We start from the raw sequence: 15,202 nt of genomic DNA, 5'->3' as shown, positions 1-15,202 counted from the left end.
CTCCCTTGATGGTCAACGGAGGCTCCCGCTGCAGAGATCTGGCGCCCTTCTTGTGGCGGTTGATAGGATGCGGTCGACACTGTCGCCATCTAGGAGGTCCTCGGGAGAGGGGATAGGGAGGTGAAAGGTGGCATCCATTCAACCTCTGGGTCGTGATGCGCTCGGGAGCGGGAGCTCGAGGTGCAGGGTGCTGGGTATTTCGACTTCCATGTCATGGGGTGCTCAGAGGTGCAGTCATGCGGGTCGCTGATTTTTTCGACCTCCGGGTTATGGGGGCACTCGTAGACGCTGCCGTGAGGGGCGGCAGCCGTCTAACGATTTCAGTATCTCAATGCAAATCGAACGACATTGGATGGATGCGTATCTAAAGGGTGAATAGTAAATCCACTCTCTATGAAATTCCTATTGTGGCAAAATAATATCCAATTTTTAATCAAGTTTTGGAAGCAATGGTTTTATGAGTTAAAATCCAACTCTCAAATACTGAAGCAAGTCAACTATAACCCAAAAGCATACAAATGACATCTCTATGTCCCCAAACACAAGTTTAAATATACCGTAATTTTTTTTTGCAGTAAATGGGTTCTCCAAAAGTAATATGCTTTTGACACTTTCTATGTGACCGGCTGGCCACCGAGCCCGCTGGGCCCAGACCTTTGGTCGCGGTTCGTCTCCCGAACCGCGACTAAAGACCCCATTAGTCGCGGTTCGAATATTTTGGGGACTAATGGGGGCGGATGGAAGCCTCTTTTTCTACTAGTCGATGCCTCCAAAATTTAAAGTTTGGACATACCAAAGAACATAAATATGAAAGTTTTAATGACTTTCTGTAGTAAAAAGAAGCACACATTACATTCTTGCATGATTACATGGATATTACACACTCAAATATAGACACACAATTTCAAAGATATTACACACAAAGCAAACATACATGCTTAATTTCAAGGCTACAAATTATCCACATGTATATTGGACACACACATGGGTAATTCTTATTTCTTGTACAAGCAACACATAATCTACGCGCCAAGAATTGCACGTCTCTTGTAGCTTACCATTACTTTCCCATGAGGCTCTAGTAAAAACTTACTCCAGTCCGTCTTTGGGAAAGGTGAGACCAATTTTAGTTCAAAATTCCTAAGCAAATTGCTCCATATAACTTTAATTTGCTGGTATGCATATGCTTCTCCTGTGCAAACGTGCCTACCCGCACTGAACGATGTATAAGAGAACTTGCCACCTGCTTTGTCCTCCTCTCTTCCAATACTAAACCGATCTGGATCATACACTTCAGGGTCCTTATAAATGTATGGGATGATATTGTTCACCAGTACAGGACTTGCCACGGTGTGGCCTTTCGGGATAACATATTCTCTACCTTCCTTCGTTCGCACACTGAAGTTCTTATGTGCCTTCCGCACCAACATGGGTGCTGGAGGATGCAACCTTAGTGTTTCTTTGATGCAACTGTGCAGAGTAACCATCTCTGATAGGGCATTGTAGTCTATACATTCACCATATTTACTGATGATTCTCCTTTGCTCCTCAATAGCAGCAGTTAAGAATTTTGCATCACTGAGTAGGCAAGCTCCGGTCCAAGTACTAGTATGAGAGCTAGTGTGCTTCCCTGCAAATATCAAGCCAATGATAGTCCCAGTTACCTCTGCTTCTGTTGTGGAGCGACCGTCCCTATACTTTGAATCAATGAGTCTTTGTAGAGTATCATCTTCTGACCGGTTAGAGCTCTTCCGCGATCTAACAATTTCCGAGAGTACTTTCAACATCTTCAGACGAGCGTTATTACGTCGACGATTTGTTGGTATGGGGATATATGGGAACAGAAAACTAATCAAGTTCACACCTTCTTCGATTTGATGGAATAGTGTAAAGAACTCATCAAACATCTTCTCCCGAACTTCCTTTCCCAGTAGGCATCGGCTTGCGATAAACATGACTAATTGGTCGAGTTCTTGCTTTATATCAACTACGCCCTCTTGTCCCCACTTTGCAAAGTACTCCTAGAAAACATAAATCCATCCTCACTATCAGTCAAATGCATCACATATGTAGAACTTGCAAGTATTATAATTTCTGAAACCTCTTAAAAGAATAATACTACTCAATGCCTCAGATGACAATGATTTTTTATATGGTGTACAAATGAATGAAGACAAACTACATAATGATGAATATTATTATTGTTATGTATTTGTGCAACAAAAAATGATGAGTCTCTTCATAATTAATGGTTCTCTGTCAATAGTATCTATATTGTTGAAAAATATCCAAGTGACTCGCTATATTCAGTCCCCTATTATGACATCAGAATACTAATGAATACTTACAATGGCATTAGTTGCACTAGTTAGGTGGCAATAGCATGGTTTCATTTTGTTATTTCTTAATTAACGCACACACATACTATAGTGATGCTTGTGTTTGGTTACAGTCCGTCAGACCCCTCTAGTGTTGTCTAAAACCTGATTCATAGGATCATACAACATACGATGCCATGGTATTAGAGTCATTGTTTGTTGTCTTTATGGACGTGTCGATTACATGTAGAGTACATGCATATTGTATAATTCTTGTAGTCCCAAAGATTTGGTCAAATAAAAATATGACAGCGAGCTCCGTTTTTTACTTCGAGGGAACATAGTGGTGCTCTATTATATGATTTTAGTATGATGGTAACATTATCAAATTCTAATAAACAAAGAATATGATTAATATTAAGTGAACGGTCATGTTCATATGCCTTGACCTGGATGAACTATCTATCAGCCGAGGAAAGAGATAATTGATAGTTGCCAAAACCACGTAAAAGAAATGAGATTGAACATATTTAAATTCAGCAAATTATGATTGTTGCATTATCAAATGCAAGGGATGTGGGACCAGGTTCTATTATTGGAGTTAAGTGGTGTAGGAGCCGTGCCATTCCTTTGTATTAGCTCGTTGTTAGCAGCCCCGAAGGGCGTAAAGGGGGTAAAAGAAGAGAAATATTTCTAGGTGATCAAAGCAAGAGAAAATAAAAAGTGGTCACTAGTAGTACAAAACTAAGTATTAGGGTTGGTTTTTGGAGTGAGTTTATGCTAAAATATATATGAACAACTGAAGATTATACATTGAAAATAAATGTTGTAGTAATAACACACTACGATTTGTTGAATACATAAAACGAATCCACCGAGTCTCTAAGTCAGTTTACTTTTAAAAATTATTCCATCGTAAGAATATCTAAGTCGGTTCTATACTACAAACTGACTAAATGCATAGGAAAACACTAGATATGTGTCTGCTTCAGCGACGTATACCCTACGAAGTTGCTCTCAGACCCCCTTCGTCTCCCCACCTATTGTGTAGCCGTTGTTACCCACTTCGAGCTGCCTCTGTAGCATCATTCACATAACCTATATGTTCCTAGACATAACCATCTCCTCTCAGACATAGTCTTTTGTTGCCAAGATTCCGACGCCTCATGCATGGTTGGAGATGTAGCAGTTCTTTCTTGGTCCCCTCCATCCTGTGATGGTGATAAGCTCACCAAGATGCTAGTCTTTTGTTGATCTATCAATGCAACCTCGGATCCAGCCATCCGGCGATAGCCTCCATGCAAAAATTCCTTCTTTCGCGCGTTTAGTTTACAAATAAAGGTGCTAGATAACTTGTTCATAAATTCCATATCTTGTTTCGAAGGCGAGTCTTGGTCATGAATTCGAGTAAAAATAAAACCTTGTGTACATTAATATGAGATCCCTTCCGATATATCTAGTGCATGTGGTGTCCCAGGTTTGGTTTATGTATTTTCGATCTATCCACCCAATACATTGTATATTTCATATGCTTAATATTTACTCACTATACTGTTTTTAGGAGATGACTTTGACGAACAGTTACTTTGTTACTCTTTGGTGATATGTTCTATGTGAAATAAAATTGATGCCACTAGTTTTTCATTCATTATACTTATATGTGGTTAAAATTTGCATCACAAAATTATATACTAGTTAATTATTTTTTGTGTCAAATGTTTTTTTAACGAAACCTGATATTAGAATAATTTTGGAATGGAAAGAGTATTATAGTAGAATCCACTAATATAGAGACACATGAGTCAATTAAGAGGTACATGGACTATAGCCTAACCTGACGTGCTAAGATACATCCAAGATGGAGCACTGGGTGGACCTAAATAGTATAATTTACAGGACCGAAAAACTGGAACAGATTCTAAGAGCAATAGTAAATCTTGATTAAAAAAACAAAAATCAAAAGCGAGGTACCTCTACTTCTTGAAGCATGGGACCAACATGTCTCCTCAACATGGATGGCTTTAGTGCATCAACATAGAATCTTGCTTGCTCATTACGAATGTTGATGTCTACGCCATAGCCAGTCTCCTTGCCAAACATGGGTACAGTGAACTCAAAAAGGTTACCATGGCTAATGTCTGAATCCAAACCTTGAAAGAAGTGAGCAGAGACCTCTGGTCCAATCAAGAAGGTTAACTTCGGCCCAAAAAAACTAATTGTGAACACACTACCAAGCTTGGTATAAAGATCATAAATAGTTGATTGTAGACCCTTTTTGGACAGCATTGGTAAGAGTCCTAGGAGTGCAAGGCCACTCACAACAGGCGGAGTTGGACTTGGACAAGCTGGAAGGATGAGAATTCTTCCTTGTGAAATTTTAATAAATATTGTAGTGATGAGCAAAAGAGCCACGACAAACATCAGGGAGCCACTTGTCAAATCCATGTTGTTATAGTTCAAAGTGATAAACCCAAAGTAACTTGCCAAAAAAGACTGCAACAAGAAAATGAAAATGTTAGAAGTTACCAAGATTAGTTTTTGATTACTTATGCCACACTTGTTAAGTTTTCTCAGTGACGTACATTATTTGAAAGAGACTGAAGGTCAGGCATGCATAGAAAGAAGTAAAAATAATTGGCACATCCGTGATATAAAAAAATCCAAATGTATTCCAGTAATGGGTTATCAACCATAGTAACATTAAAAAAATTCCAGATTTTATTGTTTTCAGCCCAGAAAATAGACTGGAATTGTTATGCATTACAAAATCCTTCCACAAGTCTATCTCAACTTGTTATGCATTTAGAACTCAATTCATTTCGTTCAAGAAAAATCATTTTTTTCAACCATGCAGTAGCGCTGCATGTGTTAGATTAGAAGACGGAAAGCCATCGAGAAGGCTGAAGTTACAAACATTCAGAAGAAAATATGCGACCTAAAACCTGTATGACATATAGCCCCTTACTCCCTGGGAAAGTTTGGACAGCCAGTCGAATAGCTAAGGGCGGACTGCGCCATAATGAGAAATGTGCTTTCTGCAATGCAGATGAGGAGAACGTGCTTCACGTCTTCACAAGGTGTGCGATCGTAAACATCATTTGGAGTAACATGCTAGGATGGGCCAACTCCAACAGGTTATTCCGCTTACTGACCTCTCCTCCAATGTTGTTGGTGCAGAATTACATGTGATTATCGTCATATATATTACTCCATATGTTTACTCTTAGAATATGTTTTACGGAGTAGCATTTTTTGAGTAATACCACTGGTAGAAAAACGGCCTTTGGTCGCGGTTGGCAACTGCCATTAGTCGCGGTTGCCCCGTTTTTTTTTCTATTTTTTTCAGAATTTCTATTATTTCAGTTATTTACATAGCTTAGTCTCTATCTCTAACTACACTTATCTCTAATCAAATTACTTACTCGTGGTCAAACTTCCCGCTCGGTCACCCATCCTCCCACTACTCCACCTCTAGCACGATTAACTTCCGAGTTCCACTCCGTCCCACATCCAAGTGCTACGCGCGCATGTATGTGATACTAGTATCATATCAAATATCAATCCTATTAACATGTTGGTCGATGTCACATTTTTTTATTGTTTGAATTTCAAATAATTTTTTCATAAACAAAAATAATGATGTAATAATAATCGTGAATAAATAAATAAACATTAACTTTTTAATTTTTATTAATTTTTATTATTTTTAATTTTTTAAATATATTTTTTGCCAAACCTAAAACCTAAAAATTTGAAAATATAAAAATTGGGTAAAAGTAATAGTAATCTTTATGCTGGATGCAATTATTAATTTTATTTTTTTGAAAAATTTAAAAAATAAAAAATCTGTAATTTATAGCAAAAACTAAAATCTTCCTGCTTTTGTATTTTCATTTGGAATTTTGAGAATCTAAAAATTGGCTAACCGGGTAAACCATTTTTCCCAGAATTTTTTTGATATATTATACGCTTTTTCCGACGTCGTATGCAAAAGTTATTGCGGTTTTACCATTTTTTTTAACTTTTTTTGCAAAAAAAGTGAAAATTTGAATTTCTTAATTTCTCAGAATAGTAGGTTGCATAACATACAAGAATCTAAAAACAATTTTTTTTGAATTTTCTATCATTTTCTTTTGTATTTTACAAACCAAAAAAAGGCGATCCACCGGGGGGGGGGGGTGCAGGGTGCGTGGGAGTAAAAAAACTCGAAAAACCTTTAGTCGCGCCCCTTTAGTCGTGGTTGCTGTCCCCAACCGCAACTAAAGGTTTTTCCGCCGGCTGCATCCCTCCATAGCCCTTTAGTCCCGGTTGGTGTGACGAACCGCGACTAAATGGGTACCCTTTCGTCGCGGTTGGAGCATTAGTCGCGGGTCGCCTCCCGAACCGCGACTAAAGCCCCCTTTAGTCGCGGTTCGAATATTTCTGGGACTAATGGGGGTAGACGGAAGCCTCCTTTTCTACTAGTGTACATGTATTTAGAAGCGTTTCATTGTATAGGTTCACCCATTCAGCTCTGTATCTAGTTCACATTGAAATATCTAAAACATCTTATAATAGTGAACGGATGGAATAGCTCATTATTTCTAGTTGACATCATCTAACTACAACATGTGAAGAAACATATATCTAATATCAATAATGCATTTGTCTAATGTTTAAGAATAGTTATTGTCATTACCGAGGTCTGTACACGGTAGGAGGACACGGCGAGGGATACTTTTTCCCTACATGGGTGGCAGCATAATCTACGGATTAGGCCTCCGCCTTCACCATAGGCGTTTTACATTTGCTCATGTCTGATATGTAATTCGCTTTTTTTAGCAGACTTTTGAGACATTTTGAACGGCTGCGTGCATCTTGGCTATGCAGAGGTCGGGTGTAATTGATTTTTATGAGTAATAAAGCGCTCATTATAAAAAATAAAATAAAAAAGTTGTATCATATTCACAAGCTTATCTTATCAATCTCGTGGTACTTAATTATTTCCAGAAGGTAAACAAATCCGTAAAGTAATAATTCATAAGATTTGTTGGGAAAAGGATGGGTCACAGTGCCGATGCAAGCTCCCGGTGACTTCCTAGGCTCTGCCGTGGAACATCCGTTCAAATTTACTACTGCCGGCATTGTGAAATTTTGCTAGGGTAGGTGTACTTGTTTGGCGAACGTTGACTCAAATTCCAATTCCATAAAACTTTACAGTTTATCTTGGATTCGACCAAAACAAAATCCAGATATGGAGTAGTAGAAGGGGCTTCTTTTACGGTTTTCAGTAAACAAAAGTTATGGGTCGGAATGTTATATGGATCTATATGGTTTTACCTGTTTTATGACATTTACTAGAGCTATAAGCAAAGTTCACTCTTGCCTAAAAACAGATTTGTGATGTAAAACATAGCAATCAGCCTGGGTATATCGATTGATCAACATTTTGATGGCACAAGGAGCTCCTCAAGTTCGTGTAGGGGCTGATCCGCCAACGCGGGGTTAGCACAAAAATATCCATCCCACAACACTGCCCTTACTGAAATTTCTTGTCTCAAAAAATATGCCACAACGAAAAACTAATCTTCAAAAAAGGAACTCGAGAAAAAACTCCAAACGTAACGGTGCCACACAAAAAATACAACCATCTGAACTAGCATGGTTCCGAAGGTTTATCTCAGCGCATGTTGACTCGAAGAATGAAGGATAGCGAGATACACCACTCCATGGAAGCGGGGACCAGAAAAATCAAAAAAATAGATATACAAGTTGATGTTTCAAAACAGAGGAACTCATAGACAAGAAACAAAGAAAGATAGAGGGGGCGAGAGGGTTCATGTGTTGGTTACAAGAAGTGGTAGAACAAATAACACAAACTATCATTGTTATGTTTCAAAACTATATGTATCGTGTTTCACGCTACATGTTAAAGATTTAGAGTTTGTTGTGATCCCGTAGCAACGCACGGGTATTGAACTAGTAATTCATAAGCTTTGTTAGTAAAAGGATGGGTCATAGTGCCGATGCAAGCTCTCGGTGACTTCCTAGGCTCTGCCGTGGAACCTCCGTTCAAATTTGAGCTAGACAGCAAGGTTTGGGCGGCTGTTTACATGAACACCCTTGTGGAGTAAGTTTTCTTGAGCAAAACCGTTGTGTACTCTCCATCTCTCTCTATTCATCTCCGTGTGTCTCTGAAAGTCAATCTCACGCTCTTGCGAACACCAGATCTTCCCCGCAGCTCCCCAACTAAGACCACTCCACTAATTCTTATTCCCTCTAATCCAGGAATGCCACAGACCATTGCAGGTTGCAGACCAGATCCATCTGGTAGCGCCGGTGGCCGCCTAGATCACTTTCTTGTTCTTGTGATTGTTTACGTGTGAAATCTTATATTTGCATGATATTATTCATGAAAAGTCACTTCAGCTCCTGAGCTTCATATAGGTTGTTTTGTAAAACATTCTAAAAGCATATTTATGAAATCAAAATGATCTGAAACAGAATACACAATGACATATACATGTATATACTATGTCCATGCTAAGTTTGTCAACATACAGAAAAAAAGTATAGGATCAAATCAAGTTTTTTAAAATACTTTTGGCACTACAAATATTTTTTGCGCGTTCTTACTCCCTCTATATCAGTTTATAAGTCTTACGTGTGTACCTATGTCACAACTTTGATCTATATAATATAAACTATATTACACCAAAATTATGCCGTTAGAAAATACAGCATCTAAAGTTTCTAGTGCTATATATTTTATAATCTATATCTCATATTATGTTAGCCAAATTAATAAACTAGGGCAACACGTAAGACTAATAAAACAATGTGGAGTGAGTATAGTATTTAGATTACTAGTCCGTCCATACAAGGATTACATACGCATTATTTACAACATTGCGCCTAATTGTTTGTAAGTACTTTAAATAATTATTAGGAGCAAATAAATTGGTATGGAGGAAGTATCTACAACTTGAAGCTATTGTAGACATTTTCATTTTTTTTTTGTAAATTCCAGTGCAAATTTGTGAAATAGATCTATTTTGCAACTATATTCTATTATTATGTGTGCTATGCAATTCAAGTTTTTATTAGTGTAACATAACATATTATCAATATCACCTCTATTCATTACTTGTTGTATAATATCAGTTTGTTTGTCAACATGCACCGCATCTTACGACCAACCATGTTACCTTCAACCGGGAGGTCATAATTAAACCAGTGATTAAATGTACCTGAGAGTAGGGCAAAGTAATATACATATCTATTTTTTAAATTCACGAACGTAACTTATATTTTATCCTTACAAACCATGATTTCAAAAAAGAACCACGAGCAATATACATATCTTTTTCATTCGCATAAGTTATATTTTATCCTTAGAAACCATAGAAAGTTTCAACTCAATCAACAACATAAAAGTACAACATATCAAACATATTACAGATTACATTTCTGCTATACCTTTGTTCCAATAAATAAGTTTTATATTATTTTTAAAAGTCAAATAACGTAAAATCATTGACTTGCAAAATCCAGAATCAATACCATTGAATTCAAGATGAAATATATTATCGTATGATATCTATAGAATATCACATTTGTCGATAGATTTTTAAAAAATTTAGTCAAACTTTGTTTAGTTTTATTTTTTCTAAAGAAATTTATGGAGGTAGTAGAAGAAGGAAAAACGTGGTTACCTCTTCCGCTAGTACAGCAGCATGGCAGAACAAGAACGAAGGGAAGGTGATTAATTGTCCTACGAGTGCTGTCTACTTATCTGCATTAGGCCTGGTGTATATATATACACTCATTTGGTCTATTTTCATAGCTAAGGGGTCAAAGATAGGATACGTGGGATCTTTTTTACTGGAAAATTCTAAGCAGCCAGCAGCCACAACATCACCCCGAAAGCGATATTTTTAAACAAAAAATCTCTTTGACTGCCAAGGTCCATGGCCCCTTAATTTTAAATTTTCTAAAAATCATATTTACAGGTTTTATAAAAGTATGATTTTTTTTGTGTGGTCACAATGTATCCTGCAATCAAGTAAAATTGGAATGATAAATTCTATAAATTCATGGATAAACAAAAAAAAATCTGAAACGTTTGGATTTTCGAAAATAAGCACTATTTACAATACTTAGATACATATTTTTGATATTTTTTGTAGCTATTAATACAAAGTAATATCAAATTTAAATTTTGCATATTTTTGGGGTACATTATTATGTACATAATTTGTTTCTAAAAGTTTTTTAAAAATTCAAATAATGATTTATTATTATTTTGAAATAAGAAAGTACTAGGACATTTGCCCGTGCGTTGCCACGGTGCAGGATAAAATCACATAGTTCTAAACAACTGAATCAAATTGATGCAAACACACCAACTAACAAATAATAGGTCACGACCTAGATATGTTCAAAGTGCATGTAGGAAAATATAAGGACTATATTATTGTTCTGATATTACACACAAATATTTGGTTATCATCATTTTTGTTTCAATTAACCACTTGTTGAATTATTATTTTCATTCTTTTCAACTATTAAGAAAATTAAATATTATATTGTGTATGTCGTACGATACGGGAGCCAAAATAGTTAAATTATAGAGCCGTTAATAAATATGAATAATGAAATAAAATTACCTAGTTAACCAAGCAGCTCAACTGTGTGCCCGGGAATCAAGATGCGTTTGTTAAAACAATCGTGTGCTACCTTTGGTCTGTATTTCTGTACGTGTTCTTGGTCTATTCATAGCTAAGGGGTCAAAGATAGGATACGTGGGATCTTTTTTACTGGAAAATTCTAAGCAGCCAGCAGCCACAACATCACCCCGAAAGCGATATTTTCACGCAAAAAATCTCTTTGACTGCCGAGGTCCATGGCTATTTAATTTTAAATTTTCTAAAAATCATATTTACAGGTTTTAGAAAAGTATGATTTTTTTTTGTGTAGTCACAATGTATCCTGCAATCAAGTAAAATTGGAATGGTAAGAGCATCTCCAGTCGCGTCCCCCAAAGCAATTTGGGGCGCGCCGGACCAAAAATCCGTTCCAGCGGCGGCTCTCAAAGCCCATTTTTGTCCGGCGCGGCCCGATACGGTGTCCGGCGCCCCGAGCCCGTCCCGGTCCCACAGGGGATGTTCCGGGCACGCCGGACACAACGAAAAGCTAGGCGAACCGACGCGGCCCGACCCGTCAGAGACACAAGGAAAATTCGTCTCCCACTCCCGCCAAATCGCGCCTATCCCGCCGCGCATTTCCGACCTCCCAACACATATCCCGCAGCCGATTCATTTCTCCTATCCCGCCGATTTCTTTCTCCCTCCCGTCGTCCACCCGCCGCCGCTACCCTCTCCCCATGGTGCCGCCGACAGCCCCCAAAAAGATGGCCAAGAAAGCACACAAGAAGCCGCCGGGCAATGGCACGAAAGGGGCGAAAGCGCCGTTCGCGAAGCCGCGGAAGGCGCCAGCTGCGAAGAAGAAGCCGGAAGGATGGACCGACGATCAATGGCAGCAAGATTGTCTGCGCCGGAAGCTATCGACGGCGGAGCGGAAAGGACGGAGGGCGGCGGAGCATGAGAAGAAGGCTCTGGCGGCGCGCCAGCACCAGCACATACTGGCCGGGTGTATCGCCGCCGCCAACGCGAGCCCATGGAGTATGTCGGTGCCGACGTACGTTCCGGGAGGGATCTCTCCGTCGTCCTCCGCCTTCTACAACGACGGCCCCTCCGCCACTCACGGGTGCGTGACGCCTAACTTGTCACCCCACTACCAGGATGCGCTGCCGCATGGCGGCTTCAACCCCAACAACCTCTACTCCCCGGCGTACGAGCAGCGCGAGCCAGGACCCGGTCCGGACGGCGACCCTTTCACTGGCCGCAGGGGTCCGCTCGAATTCGACGGCGCCGGTGCTGAGGAGGAGGACGGGGTTGAGGAGGAGGAGGACGAGGAAGAGAAGGGGGTGGAGGACGACAACGAGGACGAAGAGGGCGGCGAGGAAGAGGACGAGGAGGGTGCCGGTGACAATGATCTCGTGGAGGTAGACGCGGACGGCGTGAGGACGAAGAAGAAGAAGAAGAAGAAGAAGAAGAAGAAGAAGAAGAAGAAGGCGTCGGGCACACGAGGCCCGAAGTGGACGGTTTTGGAAGATTTTTGTCTGTGCGAGTCGTGGGCGACGGTGAGCCATGACTCCATCATCGGGCCAACCAAAAATACGGGAAGTATTGGGCGAGGATCAAGGCCGAGTTCGATGAGCGCAAGCTCATCAAGAGCGACTACAACAAAGTGACAATGAAGAGGAGCCAAAAGGCAATGTCGACGCGATGGGCCATCATCTAGGCGTCGGTGGACTCCTTCCATGGGTACCATCACGACATAGAGACCAGAGGCGATAGCGGCGCCGACGTCGCCCAACTGGTACGACTCTTTCTTCCATAATCTGTAGCGCCTACATTGTGTTCGATGAAATGATTCTGCTTCCTTTGGTTAGTTTGATAGGGCCATGGATTTGTACCGGAGGAACTCGGAAGGTCACAAGTCTTTCGTGCTCATGCATTGCTATAGCAAGCTCAAATTCAACGAGAAATGGCGGTTGACGCGCTTGTCGCTGTCCAAGGGGAAGGACGCCATTGATCTGGACGCGCCGCTGGCAACTTCGACAGGGCATCCTACTGGCAACAAGGCTGCCAAGGCCGCCTTGGCCGACGCTACGTCGTGTGAGAAGACGCAGGCGTCGATCACGAAATGCCTCGCCGACGTCTCCTCGACCTTTCTCTCCCACGACAAGAAGGCCGACGAAAGGAGGGCCGAGCTGCTAAAGAGGCAAGAGGAGAAGTTGGAGCTCAAGAAACATAGGGATGACATGTCCCTGCTGAGAACGTCGACAGAGGGAATGTCTCCCCGGACGCGAGCGGCGCACAACTTCTTCAAAGGCCAGATCCTCGACGACATCGAAGCCAAAATGGCGGCGGCCGACGCTGCCGCCGACGCGGTGGCAGCGGCAGCGCAGCAAGAGCCGGCTGACGCGTCTTCTACTACTACACATGTGTTGGCCTCTGCGTCGGCGACGGAGCAGACGGAGCATGCACAGCAACGGGCAGATCGCGACGAGGTCATCGTGATCGACGGGCCTGCGTCGACTCAGGATACGTCGCCGTCGCCCAACCCCATCGGTCTGTAATATGATCGCGCGTCCAGTACTTTGATCGCCGCTACTCTAATCGCGACGATTCGGCGGGAACGATCTCTTTTGAATGCAAATATTTGAATTTCTGATTGGGGGCGCCGTTTGGGGGACGCGGCAGGGGAGCGACGCCCTCCAAACGCGGCACGAACAAAACACGTCCCCCAAACGCTCAATCTGGCGCGGTTTAGGGGACGCTTTGGGGGGACGCGGCTGGAGATGCTCTAAATTCTATAAATTCATGGATAAACAAAAAAAAATCTGAAACGTTTGGAGTTTCGAAAATAAGCACTATTCACAATACTTAGATACATATTTTTAATATTTTTTGTAGCTTATAATACAAAGTAATATCAAATTTAAATTTTGCATATTTGTGGGGTACATTATTATGTACATAATTTGTTTCCAAAAGTTTTCCAAAACTTCAAATAATGATTTTTCAATATTTTGAAATAAGAAAGTACTATATTTTGAAATGTTCGAGATCCCTACTGGATCTAAAAGCTAACATATATATATATGTGTATATATTAAGTTACTGTTTATGTCGTAATCTGTCGCTAGCTTTGCTGACTATCCCTCTTTGACCGCCATGCAGCCACAAGAACTACCCTGGAAAGGGGGCCTCCAAATCTTCAACTCGATGACACCACTTCTGACTTGTCGCACCAAACGCAATATGAAGAAATACAATTCACATTGATTGAGTGTAAAATGCCTATCACAGCAAAAGGTTATTCGGGTTGACTTTTCCAGTTAATTTACTGACTCTCTTTCGCTAACCAGGCGGCTGACATCACGTCAATAAAAAAAAACAAGGCGGCTTACATAACACATGAGTGGTAGACTTCGGCAAACCGATCGCATTTGGTGCAGGCTACTCATGTGCATGCATACACGGTTCGAAGATCATCGGGTTACGGCAATATACCCTTCTCTTAAGGTTATCGGCGACATGTTGGCCGTGAGTTTGCCTCCAGCAAAAGGTTTTCCTGATTCCTGTAGTGGTTGACACTTTATCGGGAGGAGGACCTGACAGCAAAAATGATTCTGCTGCCCTCCGCTTTGCGACGTGTTTGAGCGGCGCGACACGCCAGCCTCTGGTCCCGGTTCGTTTGGGGTTTTTGTTGGCATGAGAAGAGGATCCTACAAAACAGGGCTTTCGTCCAAAATCCTTGGAGCTTTATTTCTAGTTTTACCAAACCAGGACCAGTGGGGAGCATTGGTTCCGGTTCAACTGGCGGGGCGCGACGCCACTCTCTGGTCCCGGTTCGTTTGGGGTCTTTGGTCCTGGTTTGTAATACAAATCGGACCTAAAGGGGTTGCAGCAGGTGATACGTCTCCAACGTACCTATAATTTCTGATGTTTCATGCTTATTTATGACAATACTTACATGTTTTGCTTGCACTTTATAATGTTTTTATGCATTTTCCGAAACTAACCTATTAACAAGATGCCATAGTGCCAGTTCCTGTTTTCTGCTGTTTTTGGTTCCAGAAAGGCTGTTCGGGCAATATTCTCGGAATTCGACGAAACGAAGACCAAACATCATAATTCACCGAGACGGACCAGGACACCGAAGGGGAGTCAGAGGGGAGGCCTGGGGCCCCCACACCATAGGGCCGCGCGGGCTGGCCCCTTGCCGCGCCGTCCTATGGGGAGGGCGCCCTGGTGCCCCTCCTGCGCCGCCTC

At 41.2% G+C, this 15,202-nt stretch overlaps 1 protein-coding gene across 1 annotated transcript; it reads right to left on the bottom strand.

The window, feature by feature from the left end:
- Positions 1-858: 858 nt before the first annotated feature.
- On the bottom strand, positions 859-10,070 carry LOC124657931 (obtusifoliol 14-alpha demethylase-like). The gene is made up of 3 exons (XM_047196400.1): positions 10,013-10,070; positions 4,290-4,811; positions 859-2,021 (listed from the first exon to the last, which is right to left on the bottom strand). The coding sequence occupies exons 2-3, from the start codon at positions 4,761-4,763 to the stop codon at positions 1,023-1,025; spliced, it is 1,473 nt and encodes a 490-aa protein (XP_047052356.1). The 5' UTR covers positions 4,764-4,811; positions 10,013-10,070; the 3' UTR covers positions 859-1,022.
- Positions 10,071-15,202: the final 5,132 nt, after the last annotated feature.

This window comes from Lolium rigidum, chromosome 5 (genome assembly GCF_022539505.1).
Source record: "Lolium rigidum isolate FL_2022 chromosome 5, APGP_CSIRO_Lrig_0.1, whole genome shotgun sequence".
Lineage (NCBI taxonomy): Eukaryota > Viridiplantae > Streptophyta > Magnoliopsida > Poales > Poaceae > Lolium > Lolium rigidum.
This window is presented reverse-complemented; position numbering and strand designations above follow the sequence as displayed.